The sequence below is a fragment of the Gigantopelta aegis genome, chromosome 12 (assembly GCF_016097555.1).
Source record: "Gigantopelta aegis isolate Gae_Host chromosome 12, Gae_host_genome, whole genome shotgun sequence".
Taxonomy (NCBI): Eukaryota; Metazoa; Mollusca; class Gastropoda; order Neomphalida; family Peltospiridae; genus Gigantopelta; species Gigantopelta aegis.
In genome coordinates, this window is record NC_054710.1 from 39,479,324 (window position 1) to 39,496,487 (window position 17,164).

The 17,164-nt window shown below is 40.5% G+C and overlaps 1 protein-coding gene across 1 annotated transcript in view; it reads right to left on the reverse strand.

Annotated features, from left to right (window-relative positions):
• LOC121386857 (endo-1,4-beta-xylanase 1-like) overlaps positions 1-17,164 on the reverse strand; it is a 37,283-nt gene that overhangs the window by 18,041 nt on the left and 2,078 nt on the right. The window contains exons 3-8 of the mRNA XM_041517879.1: positions 14,294-14,439; positions 12,473-12,571; positions 10,618-10,780; positions 7,770-7,815; positions 6,557-6,712; positions 5,657-5,712 (exon numbers count right to left, since the gene is read on the reverse strand). Of these exons, the coding sequence (XP_041373813.1) occupies positions 5,657-5,712; positions 6,557-6,712; positions 7,770-7,815; positions 10,618-10,780; positions 12,473-12,571; positions 14,294-14,439 (666 nt within the window). The remainder of the gene's footprint in view (positions 1-5,656; positions 5,713-6,556; positions 6,713-7,769; positions 7,816-10,617; positions 10,781-12,472; positions 12,572-14,293; positions 14,440-17,164) is intronic.

Genomic DNA, 17,164 nt, shown 5'->3' on the forward strand with positions numbered 1-17,164 from the left:
TCACACGAAATGTCACGGGGATTAAAGTGCCATTAGTTCACACGTTATGTCACCGGGATTAAAGTGCCATTAGTTCACACGAAATGTCACCGGGATTAAAGTGCCATTAGTTCACCCGTTATGTCACGGGGATTAAAGTGCCATTAGTTCACACGAAATGTCACCGGGATTAAAGTGCCATTAGTTCACACGAAATGTCACGGGGATTAAAGTGCCATTAGTTCACACGAAATGTCACCGGGATTAAAGTGCCATTAGTTCACACGAAATGTCACGGGGATTAAAGTGCCATTAGTTCACCCGTTATGTCACGGGGATTAAAGTGCCATTAGTTCACACGAAATGTCACGGGGATTAAAGTGCCATTAGTTCACACGAAATGTCACGGGGATTAAAGTGCCATTAGTTGACACGTTATGTCACTGGGATTAAAGTGCCATTAGTTCACACGAAATGTCACGGGGATTAAAGTGCCATTAGTTCACACGAAATGTCACCGGGATTAAAGTGCCATTAGTTCACACGAAATGTCACCGGGATTAAAGTGCCATTAGTTCACACGAAATGTCACCGGGATTAAAGTGCCATTAGTTCACACGTTATGTCACCGGGATTAAAGTGCCATTAGTTCACACGAAATGTCACCGGGATTAAAGTGCCATTAGTTCACACGAAATGTCACCGGGATTAAAGTGCCATTAGTTCACACGAAATGTCACCGGGATTAAAGTGCCATTAGTTCACACGTTATGTCACCGGGATTAAAGTGCCATTAGTTCACCCGTTATGTCACCGGGATTAAAGTGCCATTAGTTCACACGAAATGTCACCGGGATTAAAGTGCCATTAGTTCACACGTTATGTGACCGGGATTAAAGTGCCATTAGTTCACACGAAATGTCACCGGGATTAAAGTGCCATTAGTTCACACGTTATGTGACCGGGATTAAAGTGCCATTAGTTCACACGTTATGTGACCGGGATTAAAGTGCCATTAGTTCACACGTTATGTGACCGTGATTAAAGTGCCATTAGGTCACACGAAATGTCACGGGGATTAAAGTGCCATTAGTTCACACGAAATGCGTTTGAAGCTAGTATACGGTTATATGGCGTCAGACATATGGTTAAGGACCACACAGATATTGAGAGAGGAAACCCGCTGTCGCCTCTTCATGGGCTACTCTTTTCGATTAGCCGCAAGGGATCTTTTATATGCACCATCCCACAGACAGGGTAGTACATACCACGGCCTTTGATATGCCAGTCGTAGTGCACTGGCTTCGTTTTGAACAAGTTCCTCTTTATAGTCCTGCAGAGCCACCTTGATAGGAGGCAGGCGGGCACGACGGATATGGGTGGTGGTGGGGGGGGGGGGGTTGCTGAGGGAGGGTGGGCTCTAGCCCCCAATAATTCTGAATCAAAATTACTATTGGTAGTAAATTTTATATTTGGGATTGGTAGTACACCCCCCCCCAAAAAAAAAACCCACAAAAAAAACACCCACCCCAAAAATAGATCTTAGTCTGCACCCCCCCCCCCCCCCCCCCCCCGCCACACACACACACCCCACCCCGAATGTTTGCTTGCTTCCGCCGTGCCTAGCAAGGGTAACATTAGTTCACATGGCTAGATTTATTCATTATGGTGTGGGGATCATGAAACCACCTGATGACACGTTCAAAACTGCATGCATTTCACCCTATCACGGCCCTAGCGCTGAATAAAAAAATATATATTGGTAGTAAATCTTATTATTGGTAGTAACCCCCCCCCCCCCCCCCCCCCAAAAAAAAAAAAAATTAATAATCCGAGTTTGCTCTCCACCCCCAATGTCTACTTGTTTTCGCCGTACCTGGATTACCGCAGGGCTCGCGCTGTCGGTAGCCAAATTAGCCATTGGCTAATTAAAAAAAAAAAATGGCTAATAAAATTTGCAAGTGGCTAAAATTTTGGCTGATGATGATGATGATAACTAGTTTAACGTGCCCATATACCACTAGGGTTTCGAACACGCCCATCCCGAGTCCGACCTCCGATAAGATCGGTGGCCTGACTCGGGATGGGGGGGGGGGGGGGGGGGGGGTGAAAATGGGCAGAATTTTGAAAATAGCAATTAGTAAAAACGTTAATAGAATAAATAAAAAAAGAAAAAGGTTACAAGCCAAAAATAAAAAAGAATTGACTGCTCGGCCGAATATTTATATAATTTGGAGCATTTTAGAAGGACAGTCCAAAATTAAATAAGAGAAAGAAGAGAGGATCGGACTATTTAATAATATTACAAAAAAGAAGTAATTTCGACATAAAATTTTGAACGCAGATCTAAACGTTTAAAGTCCGATCGATATGTCCACGCGAGTGGCCTCGTTAAGGCCGTTTGGGTGCACAGCTTAAAGGGACGAGATGGGTTGCATCCCGTCAAGAAAACCCCTAGATTGACAGTCGATAGACGTTGAAGGTGTAGTGCTGTGCTGAAATACAGATCTTGAGAAGCCGGATCCGTCTGAACGAGTAGAGTATCAGACTAGGGTATAGTCCAGTCGTCATGGGTTGGTATAGTGGTGCGGACGGGCCCGACTCCGGAGGATACGAGATGGTATCATTATAAAGCAATGTAAAGTCTAGAAAAAGAGTAGTAGGGGCCGACCCCGCTTCCTATTTCTTCTTAGAGTGGGGCGGTCAATCTTCCAGTGCTGGTAGGACAGGCTCGAACATGTAGAGACTAAACGCGAACAACCGTGGCGTTCTGCAGAATGGTCGTCATACGAGTCACGAAAAAACAAGTCAACATAGTCAGACGGAGAAATGACGTGGAGGCGAGGAATCTCGCTGAAAAAGAATCCAACCTGGTGGTGCAGACTGTCGAAACGAGAAGCGTTCCAGCGTTCAATCAGTTCCAATGGCCGCATACATCCCAGTAGAAAACTTCATTTCGCTGACAAAAACAACGAAATGAAGGACCCCCAAGTCGAGCACACGAAAGCACGTGCAGTGTGCACAAGCGAAACAAACACGTCTTACTGCGTGGAGCTCCAGACTGGGAGTGTCTGAGCCATTTTCTATCTTCTGATGTGAACAAACGGTTACATAATCTATCCGACACCTCAAATATAATAATACTATCAAATATTCAATTAGCGTAATAGCGATCTCGCGACCGGTCGAGAAACGGTGTCATGCAGAATACAGAGTAGGCCTTATAATATGTGCTTATTTTAATAATCACGGTTATTAATTTTAACGGCATGCATTCAACATGTATGACAACAATGTCTGGAAGATCTGTAGCTTGTTATTTTTAATTTGTAAAATCTTTGAAACAAAATAATAAAAACAGACCGACAATGCGTGTCAATTTGAATACACATGCCAGTTCAGGGCCAAAAGACATGTAGGCCATCTCAAGGTCTGACTTCAGCCAGACCGAGCGAAAACAAAACGTTCGTTAGACTGGTTTGTGCGCTTCACGTTAAACCAAATAGACACGACGAACACCAATCATATAGTTCGCGAACGTTAAGAAGAACGTTCGTTGGCTGAACTGAGGACAGCTCTCGGCGCGAATATACGTCACGCTTCGGAGTCAGCTGACACCCGCATGTCAAGAGACATCGTTGCGGACATTAAACAATACGATTACGCAAAAGTAAATCTTGATGTAAATTTGTAGAAAAACAATAGTTGTTCGCATCAATGAATACCTAACTGCAGTTTTTGTTTATTCCTTTGTCTTTGTTAGTTTCGTACCCATGGTCGAGAGCACGCATGCAGATCGCGATCGCTGGAAATGAACATGCAGTATTTAAATTATACAAATTGCAGTTAGGGCCTAAATGTACACTGAATAAAATTATTTTACAGTAATCATATTTGTGAGATATTTTTAGATATAAATTTGTAAGACTGTGAGGTGACATTTAATAAGTTAGCTGGATTTTAAAAAGACCGTAAATTTGAATTTTATTAAAGGATTGCTATTTATAGAAATAATGAGTTCTATATTTAAAAAAACCCTCTCAAATTTTTATTTGGGAAAAAAGGAAGAAAGAAAAACATCACCATCCATAAACATCCACCCACCCCCATATTTCTGTATGTTTGTTAATTTAATGTCATAGTCCTTAGAAGTGGGGGTGGGTGTATGGGGTACTGGCTTCAGACTCTGAAGATATTGCTTAACCTCATCCCAACCCCACCCCCGCTGAAAAAACTCGAAGTAATATATTAACTGCCCCTACCTCCATTGGGGTTTTGTTATTCATATTTATTCCAGTTTGTACACAATTAGCTGAAAGAGATACATTTTCATATTCATATATAAATACTCTATGCAGTACTGCGTAAAACTAATTTGGCTAAAGCATTTTCAATATGGCTAATAAAAATTCCATTTGGCTAATATTTTGGCTACAGGTCTTTTTTATCCAGGGTGAGCCCTGGTACCGGCACCGACACGGTAACATTAGTTCACACGGCTAGACTTATTCATGATCATGTAGCCAGCCAGATGATACGTTCAAAACTTACAGCCTTAGCACTTGTAGTTCAATTATGCTGGGCTCAGACTAGTAACTATTAAAGGGACATTCCTAAGTTTGCTTCATTGTAAGATGTTTCAGACTAATAAAATATTTCTACGATTAAACTTACATATTAAATATATTTTCTTGTTTAGAATATCAATGTCTGTATATTCAATGTGTTTCTGGTCGTCTTAATATTTGTAAGAAGCCCAAACTGGATTTTGTCTTTAAATAATGTCGTACGTACGAAAAAACTATATTTTAGGAAATAAAATAAAATTTAACCTAGTAGAAATATTAGAACGACCAGAAACACGTTTAATATACAGCCACTAATATTTTATGCAGAAAAATATATTTGATATGTAATTACAATCGTTAAAAAGTCTGTGTTAGTCGATAGTATCTTAAAAACTGCAGCAAACTCAGGAATGCCCCTTTAAGCAGCCACTTTGTGGTACTCCACTGGATGTCACGTGGCCTAATGCTACTTTGTGATTGGCCGGTTGATTGGCGACGGTCAGTTGAGTTGAGTTTTGACGCTCAGACTAACAACTAGAAGTCGGGTGGAGTCGTAATAAAATACATTCGTGTCCTTAATGCTAGTCTTCGATTATCAACTGTCACTACGAAGTTGGCCAACTCGCCAATCTCACGACTTCTACGACTGTCCAGTTGCAAGTCTAAGCGCTCTTACAGCTAGTCGCATCGCATACAACTACAACGACCGAGCAGTTGTTATTCTGAGCACACCAACCGTACATTGGGAGTTGGGCAAGTTAAAACTCAACTGTTGAGTTGTCTAGGCTCAGACTACCAACTGCCAGCGCAGAGGTGCGTTGTAATTTACGACTTACGACGGGTACACAACTAATTGATTATACGACGATGATCGAGTTATGAGAGCGCTCAGACTAGCAACTGGACAGTCGTAGAAGTCGTGAGAGCAATAAGTTGGCCAACCTTGTGGTGACAGTTGGTAGTCTAACACTAGCATAACGGGCCGTAAGGCCACTCATGTAGTATTTTCAATTGAGTGCACGACGTTATGTAACTTTGTGACTGCGCCTTTAGTACAAATTGTTTTTAAGGATTTCAAAATTGTTTAAATTTGAACATAAATTACTCACCCATTCTGTTTGAGTTTCTCAAGAGCGTTTATAACCCTGTCATACCTCGGCTGGCCCTGAATTGAAAACGTATTGCAGAATTAATTTTCCATTAAACTTAACAGTGACGTAATAATATTTGACGACAAAACAACAACAATTGCATGTACAGGTTTTTTGGGTCGAAACCTTTCCCTGCTGAAGCAATTGTTTTTTTTTTGGCCAATATATTTTCCGGGGTAGCATGGCTTTGTTTGTATCTATACTAAAAAAAAAAAAAAAAAAAAAAAAAAATTACGGGCAAGTAGATTTTATGGTCAATATTCGGGGCTGTCTGTCCAAGACAGTGGGTTAGTGGTTAGTGGTTAGTTAGAGAAAAGAGGGTGTAGTGGTTTTACACTTGCCCACTGAAAGAAAGAAATGTTTTATTTAACGATGCACTCAACACATTTTATTTACGGTTATATGGCGTCAGACATATGGTTAAGGACCACACAGATTTTGAGAGGAAACCCGCTGTCGCCATTACATGGGCTACTCTTCCGATTAGCAGCAAGGGATCTTTTATTTGCACTTCCCACAGGCAGGATAGCACAAACCATGGCCTTTGTTGAACCAGTTATGGATCACTGGTCGGTGCAAGTGGTTTACACCTACCCATTGAGCCTTGCGGAGCACTCACTCAGGGTTTGGAGTCGGTATCTGGATTAAAAATCCCATGCCTCGACTGGGATCCGAACCCAGTACCTACCAGCCTGTAGACCGATGGCCTGCCACGACGCCACCGAGGCCGGTACTTGCCCACTGAGTCGTTAAAACTCGCCCTAGGTGGGAGCCGGTACCGGGTTGCGAACCATGTACCTACCAACCTTATGTCGGATGGCTTAACCACGACACCACCGAGGCCGGTCAAATACATACCTGCACTTTTTCCATGAGGTTCCACTTGAGTGCGTTTTCCGTGACGGCCCAGTTGAAGTGATCGTTTATGAAATTCTGATAATTTACGTCACCATGGTGATACATGTCACACCCAATGGCGGTCCCGAACGGGAACGACTTCTTTAACTGTTTAATCTGAAAACAACGATTGGGTTAATTATATGAAGTCGAGGACAGTTGACCTGCTAAATGAAAGTTAAACTTTGTTTTGTTTAACGACACCACTAAAACACATTGATGTATTAATCATCAGTTACTGGGTGTCAAACATTTGTCATTTTGGACATATAGTCTTAGAGAGGAAACCCGCTACATTTTTTTTCCATTAGTAGCAAGGGATCGTTTATATACACTATCCCATAGACAGGATAACACATACCACGCCCTTTGATATACCAGTCGTTGTGCACTGGCTGGAATGAGAAATAGCCCAATGGGCCCACTGACGGGGATCGATCCTAGACCGACAACGCATCAGCAAGCGCTTTACCACTGGGCTACGTCCCGCCCCTTTAACGAAATATTACCCGAAAATAAACCTTTCCTTGTATCTATACTTAACAAAATTATTTACGGGCCAGTAGATTTTTATGGTGAATTTATTGCTTGATCACAGATGATTTAAACACATTGGTTGAGTAAAATTTGACCAGAAACCCGATATGTTTTGCAAAACCAAAAGAAAAATGTATTTTGTACGACATATACAGAAAAACTCCCGTACAATTTATTCTGGAGGTCATATGGGGCGATATGGTGTGTGTGTGTGTGTGTGTGTGTGTGTGTGTGTATGTGTATGTGTGTGTGTGTCTGTGTGTGTGTGTGTCTGTGTGTGTGTATGTGTGTGTATGTGTGTGTGTGTGTGTCTGTGTGTGTATGAGTGTGTGTGTGTGTGTGAGTGTATGTGTGTGTATGAGTGTATGTGTGTGTGTATGTGTGTGTGTGTGTGTGTGTGTGTGTGTATATGTGTGTGTGTGTGTGTGTGTGTGTATGTGTGTGTGTGTGTGTGTGTGTGTGTGTGTGTGTGTGTATGTGTGTGTATGAGTGTATGTGTGTGTGTATGAGTGTGTGTGTGTGTGTGTGTGTGTATATGTGTGTGTGTGTGTGTGTGTGTGTGTATGTGTGTGTGTGTGTGTGTGTGTGTGTGTGTTTTCCGATTTGTTTTTCAACACATAACTATAAGACGACTTACTGAAATTTCGACTGCACTCTTATCAACATTTCCAGCAGCTGATACCCTAGAAGAAAAGAAGAAAAGAGAGGAATGATTAATAGCACTGACTCGGTCGGAAACTAAGTCCAGGAGGACTGCCACTTCCCAGTAGATCGTTCGTACTCCACTTAAGCCGAAGCTGAGTCTGGATATGTTGAATCTGGCGCTGTTATAGGTAGTACTATACCAAATAACTTCCGGCTGGGTCAAAGTTCGAGGCGCACCCAACTTTTGATAGAGAAGTGAACACCACAAGTCCTGTGATTGGTGATAAATGTGAGTGTGTTGGTTGTAAAAAATAATAGTTTCATCTGAGTAAAATAAATGTGCAATTTTATTTCATCTAGTACCAATGTGTCAAGTAGCCTTGTGCTTGAAACATGTATGGGGTACCTGTAAAAAAAAGTACTCGAATTTTGTGCGAAACTAGGGTAGTCATAGACGCTACCCGTTATCTCAGAAACGAGCAGCTTGACCCCCATTTTTATTCTGATTCACTTTAAGTGTAAGGGGTGGTAGTATTTATATCCGTGGCGTTTATGTCGGTTGATACGTTGCAGGTAGGAGTTTTAGCCGCATATGTTACTATTGTCGTCTATGGGATTTGATTTGATAGTATACACCCTATAGCACATATTCAGTGCATAATAAAAAATATTATGATTTTGTCATTTTATTTAATTAAACTATACTGGTTGATTAATTAGCCATCACTCGATCATGCAAGTTCACAATGACCTTGACCGTGACAATAATCTCTGTACATGGCTCTGAATGGAGTTTGAATCAAAGTTATCACTGAAGAAAAGTTGGTTTTGGCCTATAATTCATACTGTAAAGATTTCAATAATTTCTTTTTACATGGTATTTGACTTGCCATATACAACTGCTCTTAAATATGGTATTATATATAGGAAACCTGAACTAAGATTTTAATAGCAATTTATTTTTATATTAAAAATAGCATGTGCCAATAGTGGGTTAATGTCTTTAGTTTCCATTAACATTGTTAATTTTTTATGTATGAAATTCTGAAAACTCAAATTTGTAAAGAAGTTGATTTTTATTGTCATTTTAACATATTTATAGGGTGCTAAGTTATATTTTAGACAAATTTGTAGTTTTATGCAAAATTTAAAGTACATTTGAAGAAAAACTTTACCAAAAACATAATTAAATTTGTTGTCACTATTGTGCCTTCTGTTCTTATTTGTACATAACAATAAGGTTGTTAAACATATACTTAGATCTCCAGATAATTTTTGCTTCTTAATAATCACTTAGTTAGCTCTCATGAAAAGCATTTTGAGTTTATACTAGATTCAGAACCAATTTTTTCAGATTTGATTATCTGCCTTGGATTAAGTTGATAAATTTATTTTATTGTTAAAGCTGTATTACCTAATGTTACTAGCTAAATAAAATGCTGGATTACAGATTGCAGGAATACATCTAATGTACATATTGTATTCATTCGGATTAGAAAATAATGCAAGAAAATAGATGTTCTGGTAATTTTGTCATTTAAAAATAGTTTTTTTCAGTAATTAATCAAAAATAAATATGTTAAAGCTGCATGATTATTCCAGATATCACACCTATTAAAACCTCCAACTACAGTAGGCTATAAATAAAATATAGTCAGGAATATTGGTGGCTGCCAATAGTTTTGATGGTTCATTATGAAAATCAGCATGGCCGATGGATTTGAAATTCCCACACCTGGTAACTTGAAGACACCCACACCCAGCATACAGGATTTCCTCTCAACACTAATGTTCAGGACATTAAGTCATTACTTCATACAGGTACAGTCATGTTTGTGTTTCCTTCCTCAGACAGTGTATTTTTTTAATACTGATATTTCTTTGATGTGCCTGTTAAGGTCTTCGTAGTCTAGGGGTCAATCAAGTGCATGTGTTTTAATGGAATTCTTTAAAGGGGTAGAGGTACTCTGACTATCTTTGTTGTCTCTACATATATACCCGAGTACACACACCCAACTGAAAGTAAATATCTTCAGGAGTTTTATTTTAAAACATTTTGTTGTTTAATATGACATATTGCATTTGTACAAAACTATATGCAATATATATGCTTTTTGAGGTGTACATTATATTAGGTTGCACTGTAGAAACAACAGTTTCAGTGAGGTTGTCAGTTTATATCAGAATACACCAGATCCTGGTTGTCATAAAGACACATAGCTGGACACTTTTTGAAAAATGTATGTTATCAGTATAGGTAGTACTATACCAAATAACTTCCGGCTGGGTCAAAGTTCGAGGCGCACCCAACTTTTGATAGAGAAGTGAACACCACAAGTCCTGTGATTGGTTATAAATGTGAGTGTGTTGGTTGTACAAAATAATAGTTTCATCTGGGTAAAATAAATGTGCAATTTTATTTCATCTAGTACCAATGTGTCAAGTAGCCTTGTGCTTGAAACATGTATGGGGTACCTGTAAAAAAAAGTACTCGAATTTTGTGCGAAACTAGGGTAGTCATAGACGCTACCCGTTATCTCAGAAACGAGCAGCTTGACCCCCATTTTTTTCTGATTCACTTTAAGTGTAAGGGGTGGTAGTATTTATATCCGTGGCGTTTATGTCAGTTGATACGTTGCAGGTAGGAGTTTTAGCCGCATATGTTACTATTGTCGTCTATGGGATTTGATTTGGTAGTATACACCCTAAAGGAACTGTCCTGAGTTAGATACCATTGTAACGTGTACGACATACAAAGCCCTTTTGATGACTAACATTATATATACCATTATATATACATATATTTAAAATAAAAAATTAAAATAAAATTCTTCACTTACTGAATATTTATACTGCTTTTCCTCAGCTGGTTGATGTTGTCGTTGGAGTCTTGTAGCCAGTTCGTCCACTCCGCCAACGGCTGGACGGAGGCGTCGTCGGTGATGAAGTCTACACTCTCACTAGGACCATTTATGTAGAATTCCGTTGTTTTGATCGCCGCGCCTGTTATACGAACGATGGTGATATTAAGTGATGCGCGATGCTACTACTAATAAATTATCATCATTCATATAGAGGATATTTCATGGTTTTTTGTCAAATGTGATTTATATCTCATCGAGTGAAGTTTACAATCATATCTCACGAGTCGCGCTTGCCAGCAGCAAAATAGTTCCGGCGTTCTTAAAGTGAAGATAACACTTTCTACAGTGACGATAACATATTTTAGAGTGGATTAGTGAAATTTTTACTCTAAAATGTGTTATCATCACTGAGTGACTGATAACACTTTTATTTCACTGATATTTTAAGATATTTCACTAAATGTTATGTAATAAATAGAGAATACTACATGAGTGGCCGTTAGTTACCATTTATCTTACGAGTTGTTTTAAAACGTATCTAACGAGCGAAAGCGAGTTGAATACGTTTTTAAACAACGAGTTATAAGATAAATGGTATTTAACGGACACGAATGCTGTATTCAGTTTCTTACATATCCGGAAAAAACCCAGTTTTAAAATAAATTTAAATGCTTTTTCCAATGGCTTTTGTGCTTATAGTTAACTTGTGCGTCACAGACAAGTCAATTTCAGGTTAACTTGTACGTCACGGAGTGACCGATTCAACCGTTGTTTTTGTTTTTCATTGGATGGTATGACATTGGTGACCTAGCAGCAGCCAGTCGTATGTACTTAAGAAATTATCGCATATATATGTGTTAACAAGTATGTGTTATCAAAAATAACGAATCATGTTCTCACGAACGAGTGTGTAAGACAATTAATCAATAAATCTGTTGGCGCCAACTCTAAACACATCAAATATTCTGTCCCGAGAGAGAGAGAGAGAGAGAGAGAGAGAGAGAGAGAGAGAGAGAGAGAGAGAGAGAGAGAGAGAGAGAGAGAGAGAGAGAGAGAGAGAGAGGGAGGGAGGGAGGAAGAGAGAGACAGAGAGAGACAGAGAGACAGAGGGAGAGACAGAGAGAGAGAGACAGAGACAGAGAGAGACACAGAGAGAGAGAGAGATACAGACAGACAGACGGACAGACAGAAGAGAGCGAAACACACAGAGAGAGAGAGAGAGAGAGAGAGAGAGAGAGAGAGAGAGAGAGAGAGGGAGAGAGAGAGAGAGACAGACAGACATAAGAGAGCGAGACACAGACAGTCACATAGATATAGAGGGACAGAGAGAAAAAGAAAGACAGAGAAAGAAAGAGAGCGAGAGACGTATTTTCGTGCTTATATCCAATTAAGATTCAGGCACGCTGTCCTGGGCACACTCCTCAACTATCTGGGCTGTCTGACCAGGACAGAGTGTTAGTTGTTAGTTGTTAGTAATTAGTGAGAGAGAAGAGGGTGTAGTGGTCTTACACCTACCAACTGAGTCGTTAAATCTCGCTCTGGAACCCTGCACCTACCAGCCTTGTGTCCGGTGGCCTACCCACGAGACCACTGAGGCCGGTATAAAGAGAGAGAGAGAGAGAGAGAGAGAGAGAGAGAGAGAGAGAGAGAGAGAGAGAGAGAGAGAAAGAGAGAGAAACAAAGAGAAACAGAAAGAGAGAGAAAGAGAAAGAATTCAATGCTGCCACATAGGCTACTCCTATGTATAAAGAAGCAAGGGACAGTACGTACCACAGCTTTAGAAGAACAAGAATCGGGGTCCCTAAGAGGGCGTGTGCCATAAGATACGTACTGCGTTCAGCGAAAAGTACGAATCCTTTGAGTTGCACCCAGCCATCAGCCACCGTTATCCTTTTGTTGGATGCCACGTGGTACCTCTTTCTACTCTTGTCTGGAAAAGAAAGGAAAGGAATGTCGGTTTGAAGGAAGGAAGGAAATATTTTATTTAACGACGCACTCAACACATTTTATTTACGGTTATATGGCGTCAGACATATGGTTAAGGACCACACAGGTATTGAGTGAGGAAACCCGCTGTCGCCACTTCATGAGCTACTCTTTTTGATTAGCAGCAAGGGATTTTTTATATGCACCATCCCACAGACAGGGTAGTACATACCACGGCTTTTGATATACTAGTCGTGGTGCATTGGCTGGAACGAGAAATAGCCGAATGGGCCCACCGACGGGGATCGATCCCAGACAGACCGCGAATCGAGCAGACGCTGTTGGTTTGAAGGACGCCCCAGCGTATTTTAAAAGTAGATATTTCACGTATGATAAAGTTTGTTTTGTTCAACGACACCACTAGAGTACATTGATTAATTAATTATCGGGTATTGGGTGTCAAACATTTGGTAATTATGAGAGAAAAAACCCAGTAAGTTGAATGGATCCACCGAGGTGGTTCGATTCTGCGCACGACCCAAACAACTCAAGCGAGCACTCAACCGACTGAGCTAAATCCCGCCCCTTGGCGTATGATAAATGCGACACGCCTGCTACTGGGGTCTAATGCGCCCTGGGCAACAAGCGCGGCAGGGCGGCACAAAACGGGGGCAGGGCGCAGCGCCCTTCTATTTACTGCTAGCTAGAACACTGAGTCAATGACCGATCCTAAAGCTAACACAATACTGAGCTATTGCGTTCATATCTTCATATTTTCTTATAAATATAAACAACAATAATTATCAAAATTCCAAATTGATTGAAATATATACCTTTCCTGTTGTTTATTAAGAAAAATGAAAAAGTAACGTTTGCATATTACCAGTGTGAAAATATGCGCATGTTCTATGTCGTCTGCTATCAGATCTATAGTTCAGTTCGCGCCAGAACAGACATAGAGTCTTGTTCACTCAATCATGGGCGTACGACCGGGGGGGGGGGAATTCCCCCCTCCCCCAAATTCGGGCAAAACAGTGGGGAAAATTCGGGCAGTTTTTATGTGGGGAAAATTTCCGGGAAAATCGACCCCTTCAGCCCCCCTAAATCAAAGAGTCCCCATACGCCCATGCATTCAATTCACTGTGTTTAGTTTTGTTTTGGAGTTTCGGGGATTTCTTTTACTTGTAGCATATTCGCCAAACCCATGACCATAAGCAGACCTAGCTTCGGAGTGTTTTGGACCTTATTCGGCGTTAAAAGTTGTTTTAAAGGAAGAATTATCGTTAACAGAATGAGTAGCTCGAGTCACCTCTAGCCTTCCCCTTTGTTTATCCCCTACAGCATGTAAATAAAGGGGAGGGTTAGAGGTGACTTCCCCTTTATATTTCGGCGAATCGTTAAAAAAATGCAACCAATTCCTTCATAGAAACTGCACAACCTTTTCCTTTTAATTTAATTCTACGGGACTTTAAAAATTCAATAGCTCCAAAAACTGCCCGCTACCGACTCAGGTCCGGCTGCTGGTGCTCTCTTGCACCTGCCAGTGCGGGCTGTCCCCTCTCCCACCCACCCCAACCCTATTCCTGTCCTGGACGGAGGAGCCGGCCAAGGTCGGCAACTGTGCCCATGACAGGCGTGCGCTATAACAGCTCGCCCTGAGTGTTCATGTAAATCCCTATGACCATGACCTAGAGGTGACTCGAGCTACAGAATTAGGTGCACATACCTTCAAATTTCTGGAGTACTGACATTCGGAACGATTGACTCAGCTTGCCCGGTTGGTCGTTAACGAGTTTAACCCATGCAGAGATCGTGTAGGCTTTGCCCAGCTCAACGGTTATTCGCTGTGCCGGTCCACGCTTTAACGATGTCCTGCGTAAATCAACACATTTTTTTAAAGGTACGGACCCTAGTTTTTAAAGACTACGGCGTATTTTTCACTATTAGAGCCGTTTTTTGATAATTGAAATGAGACATTATTTGCATTTTATTGTTTAGATTATCCATTTCCGTACACTCCGAAGAGTTCTGATCGTCCAAGTGTTCCTAATACCACAAATGATTTTTAAATTTTGTTTTTTTTTAAAACACACGTACGTCTGAGAAGTAACGGTTATGGAGAAGAATTATAGTCTGTTCTTAAGGGTTTTTCCACAGTGTCTAGGTCACAGACTCTGGTTTCACTCTATTGTATCTTTATCCAAAGGAAGGAAATGTTTTTATTTAACGACGCACTCAACACATTTTAATTACGGTTATATGGCGTCAGACATATGGTTAAGGACCACACAGTTACTGAGAGAGGAAACCCGCTGTCGCCACTTCATGGGCTACTCTTTCCGATTAGCAGCAAGGGATCTTTTATATGCACCATCCCACAGACAGGATAGCACATATTACGGCCTTTGATATACCAGTCGTGGTGCACTGGCTGTGCTTTATCCAAATGCGTTACAGGTTTATAGGTGAACCAAAAACATTTTCCATTTTCACTGGTTAAAACTATGGTCTGCGACCTTAATTATTTATTCACATTGTTTGGATTTTGTCTCCCAATACGTATGTACAAAAAAAAAAAAAAGGAAATAAAATGAAGATGGACCTAATAAAAATACTAGAATGGTCAACGACCAATTTAAAAATACAGCCACTGATATTTATGCAGAACAATTAATTTAACATATGCAATGTTAGTCATTAAAACGTATCTGCTAGTCGACGAAATGTCCCTTTAAGTAACACTGTTAAATGCCAAATGACACTCCGTTTTCCTGTAGGGTGTATATCACCAAATCAAATCCCATAGACGACAATATTAACATATGTGGCTAAAACTCCTACCTGCAGCGTATCAATCGACATGTACACCACGAATATAAATACTACCACCCCTCACCCTTAAAGTGAATCAGACAAAATTAGGGGTGAAGCTGCTCATTTCGCAGATAACGGGGGACGTCTATGACTACCGTAGTTTCGTAAAAAAAAATGGCTTTTTTGTTACAGGTACCCCATACATGTTTCAAGCACAAGACTACTTGACATAGTGATACTAGTTGAAGTAAAATTACATACATTTTTTTGCCCAGATGAATTTATTTTTCAACAAACACTCTCACATTTATCACCAATAGCAGGATTTGTGGTATTAACTGCTCTATCAAAAGTTCGGAGCACCTCGAACCATGTCCCACCCGGAAGTTATTTGGTTTAGTACTACCTGTAAATATATTAAATGTATGACGACACATTTTCTTTACGTGTATATATAGTCTTATAGTCGGTTTTAACTCTCAGATCAATTTACAAAACGTTAAATTAATCTGCAGTGGGAAATGATTTGATCTGACGGAATCTTAACGTCCTATGGACGATAATGTTAATATTTTCTAATAAAACGTAATGTATTAATTAATACGCCCAAGCAATACACGTATAAAGGGGTGTGACGTAGCCCAGTGGTAAAGTGCTCGCTTGATGCGCGGTCGGTCTGGGATGTGTGATGGTGCATATAAAAAAATGTAGCGGGTTTCCTTTCGATGACTATATATCAAAATTACCATATGTTTGACACCCAACAGCCGATGATTAATAAGTCAGAGTGTTCTAGCAGCAATCCTCATTTTTGCTGAACACACCCAAACTCTACGTCGGCTCCAAATGTAGCAAATGAATCAACCTTCACTGAGTGAATTGGAACCACGGACTCTCAGTATGAGAATCCAATTTTCAATCAACTCTCTCATCCGACTGAGCTAAAAGTGAACTTCCCACTAGCTACTGCTAGTAGGAAAAAAGAAAGAATTGTTTTATTTAACGACGCACTCAACACATTTTATTTACGGTTATATGGCGTCAGACATATGGTCAAGGACCACACAGATACCCGCTGTCGCCACTTCATGGGCTACTCTTTTTTGATTAGCAGCTAGGGATCTTTTATATGCACCATCACACAGACAGGAAAACACATACCACAACCTTTAATATACCAGTCGTGGTGCACTGGCTGGAGCAAGAAATAGCCCAATGGGCCCACCGACGAGGATCGATCCCACACCGATCGTGCATCAAGCGAGCGCTCTACCACGGCTACTGCCAGTAGGAGCACTTTATACCAACACTACTCGAGTAAAGCTACGTCCCGGGGGTTCTAATAGACCAAATCAATTCCTATTAACGATAATGTTAACGTATACTAATAAAACTGATATAAGGAGCGTTTCAACACACACAGGAAGTACAGCAATAGAAAGTGTGGCACCTCACATCTAATCTACCTGCAAGAAAATGTGTGTGTGTGTGTGTGTGGGGGGGGGGGGGGGGTCACGTATCATTTAAGAGCTTTAATTAATGTTTTTAAAAGTAACCGTCATTTTTGCTGAAAATTGCAGTTCCATTTTTGGGGGTACCCCGCAATAGTTTCAACCTCTGGTATATACTGCATAACAACTGTATAACAAATAAAAATGTATTTATTTATTGTTAATGGATAATATTATTTGCACAAATAATCAATGTCACATATTACTACCAATCACACCCACAGCTGCTTTTACTCCGTAAATATTTGACGGTGCACGTCAAACTTTGACAC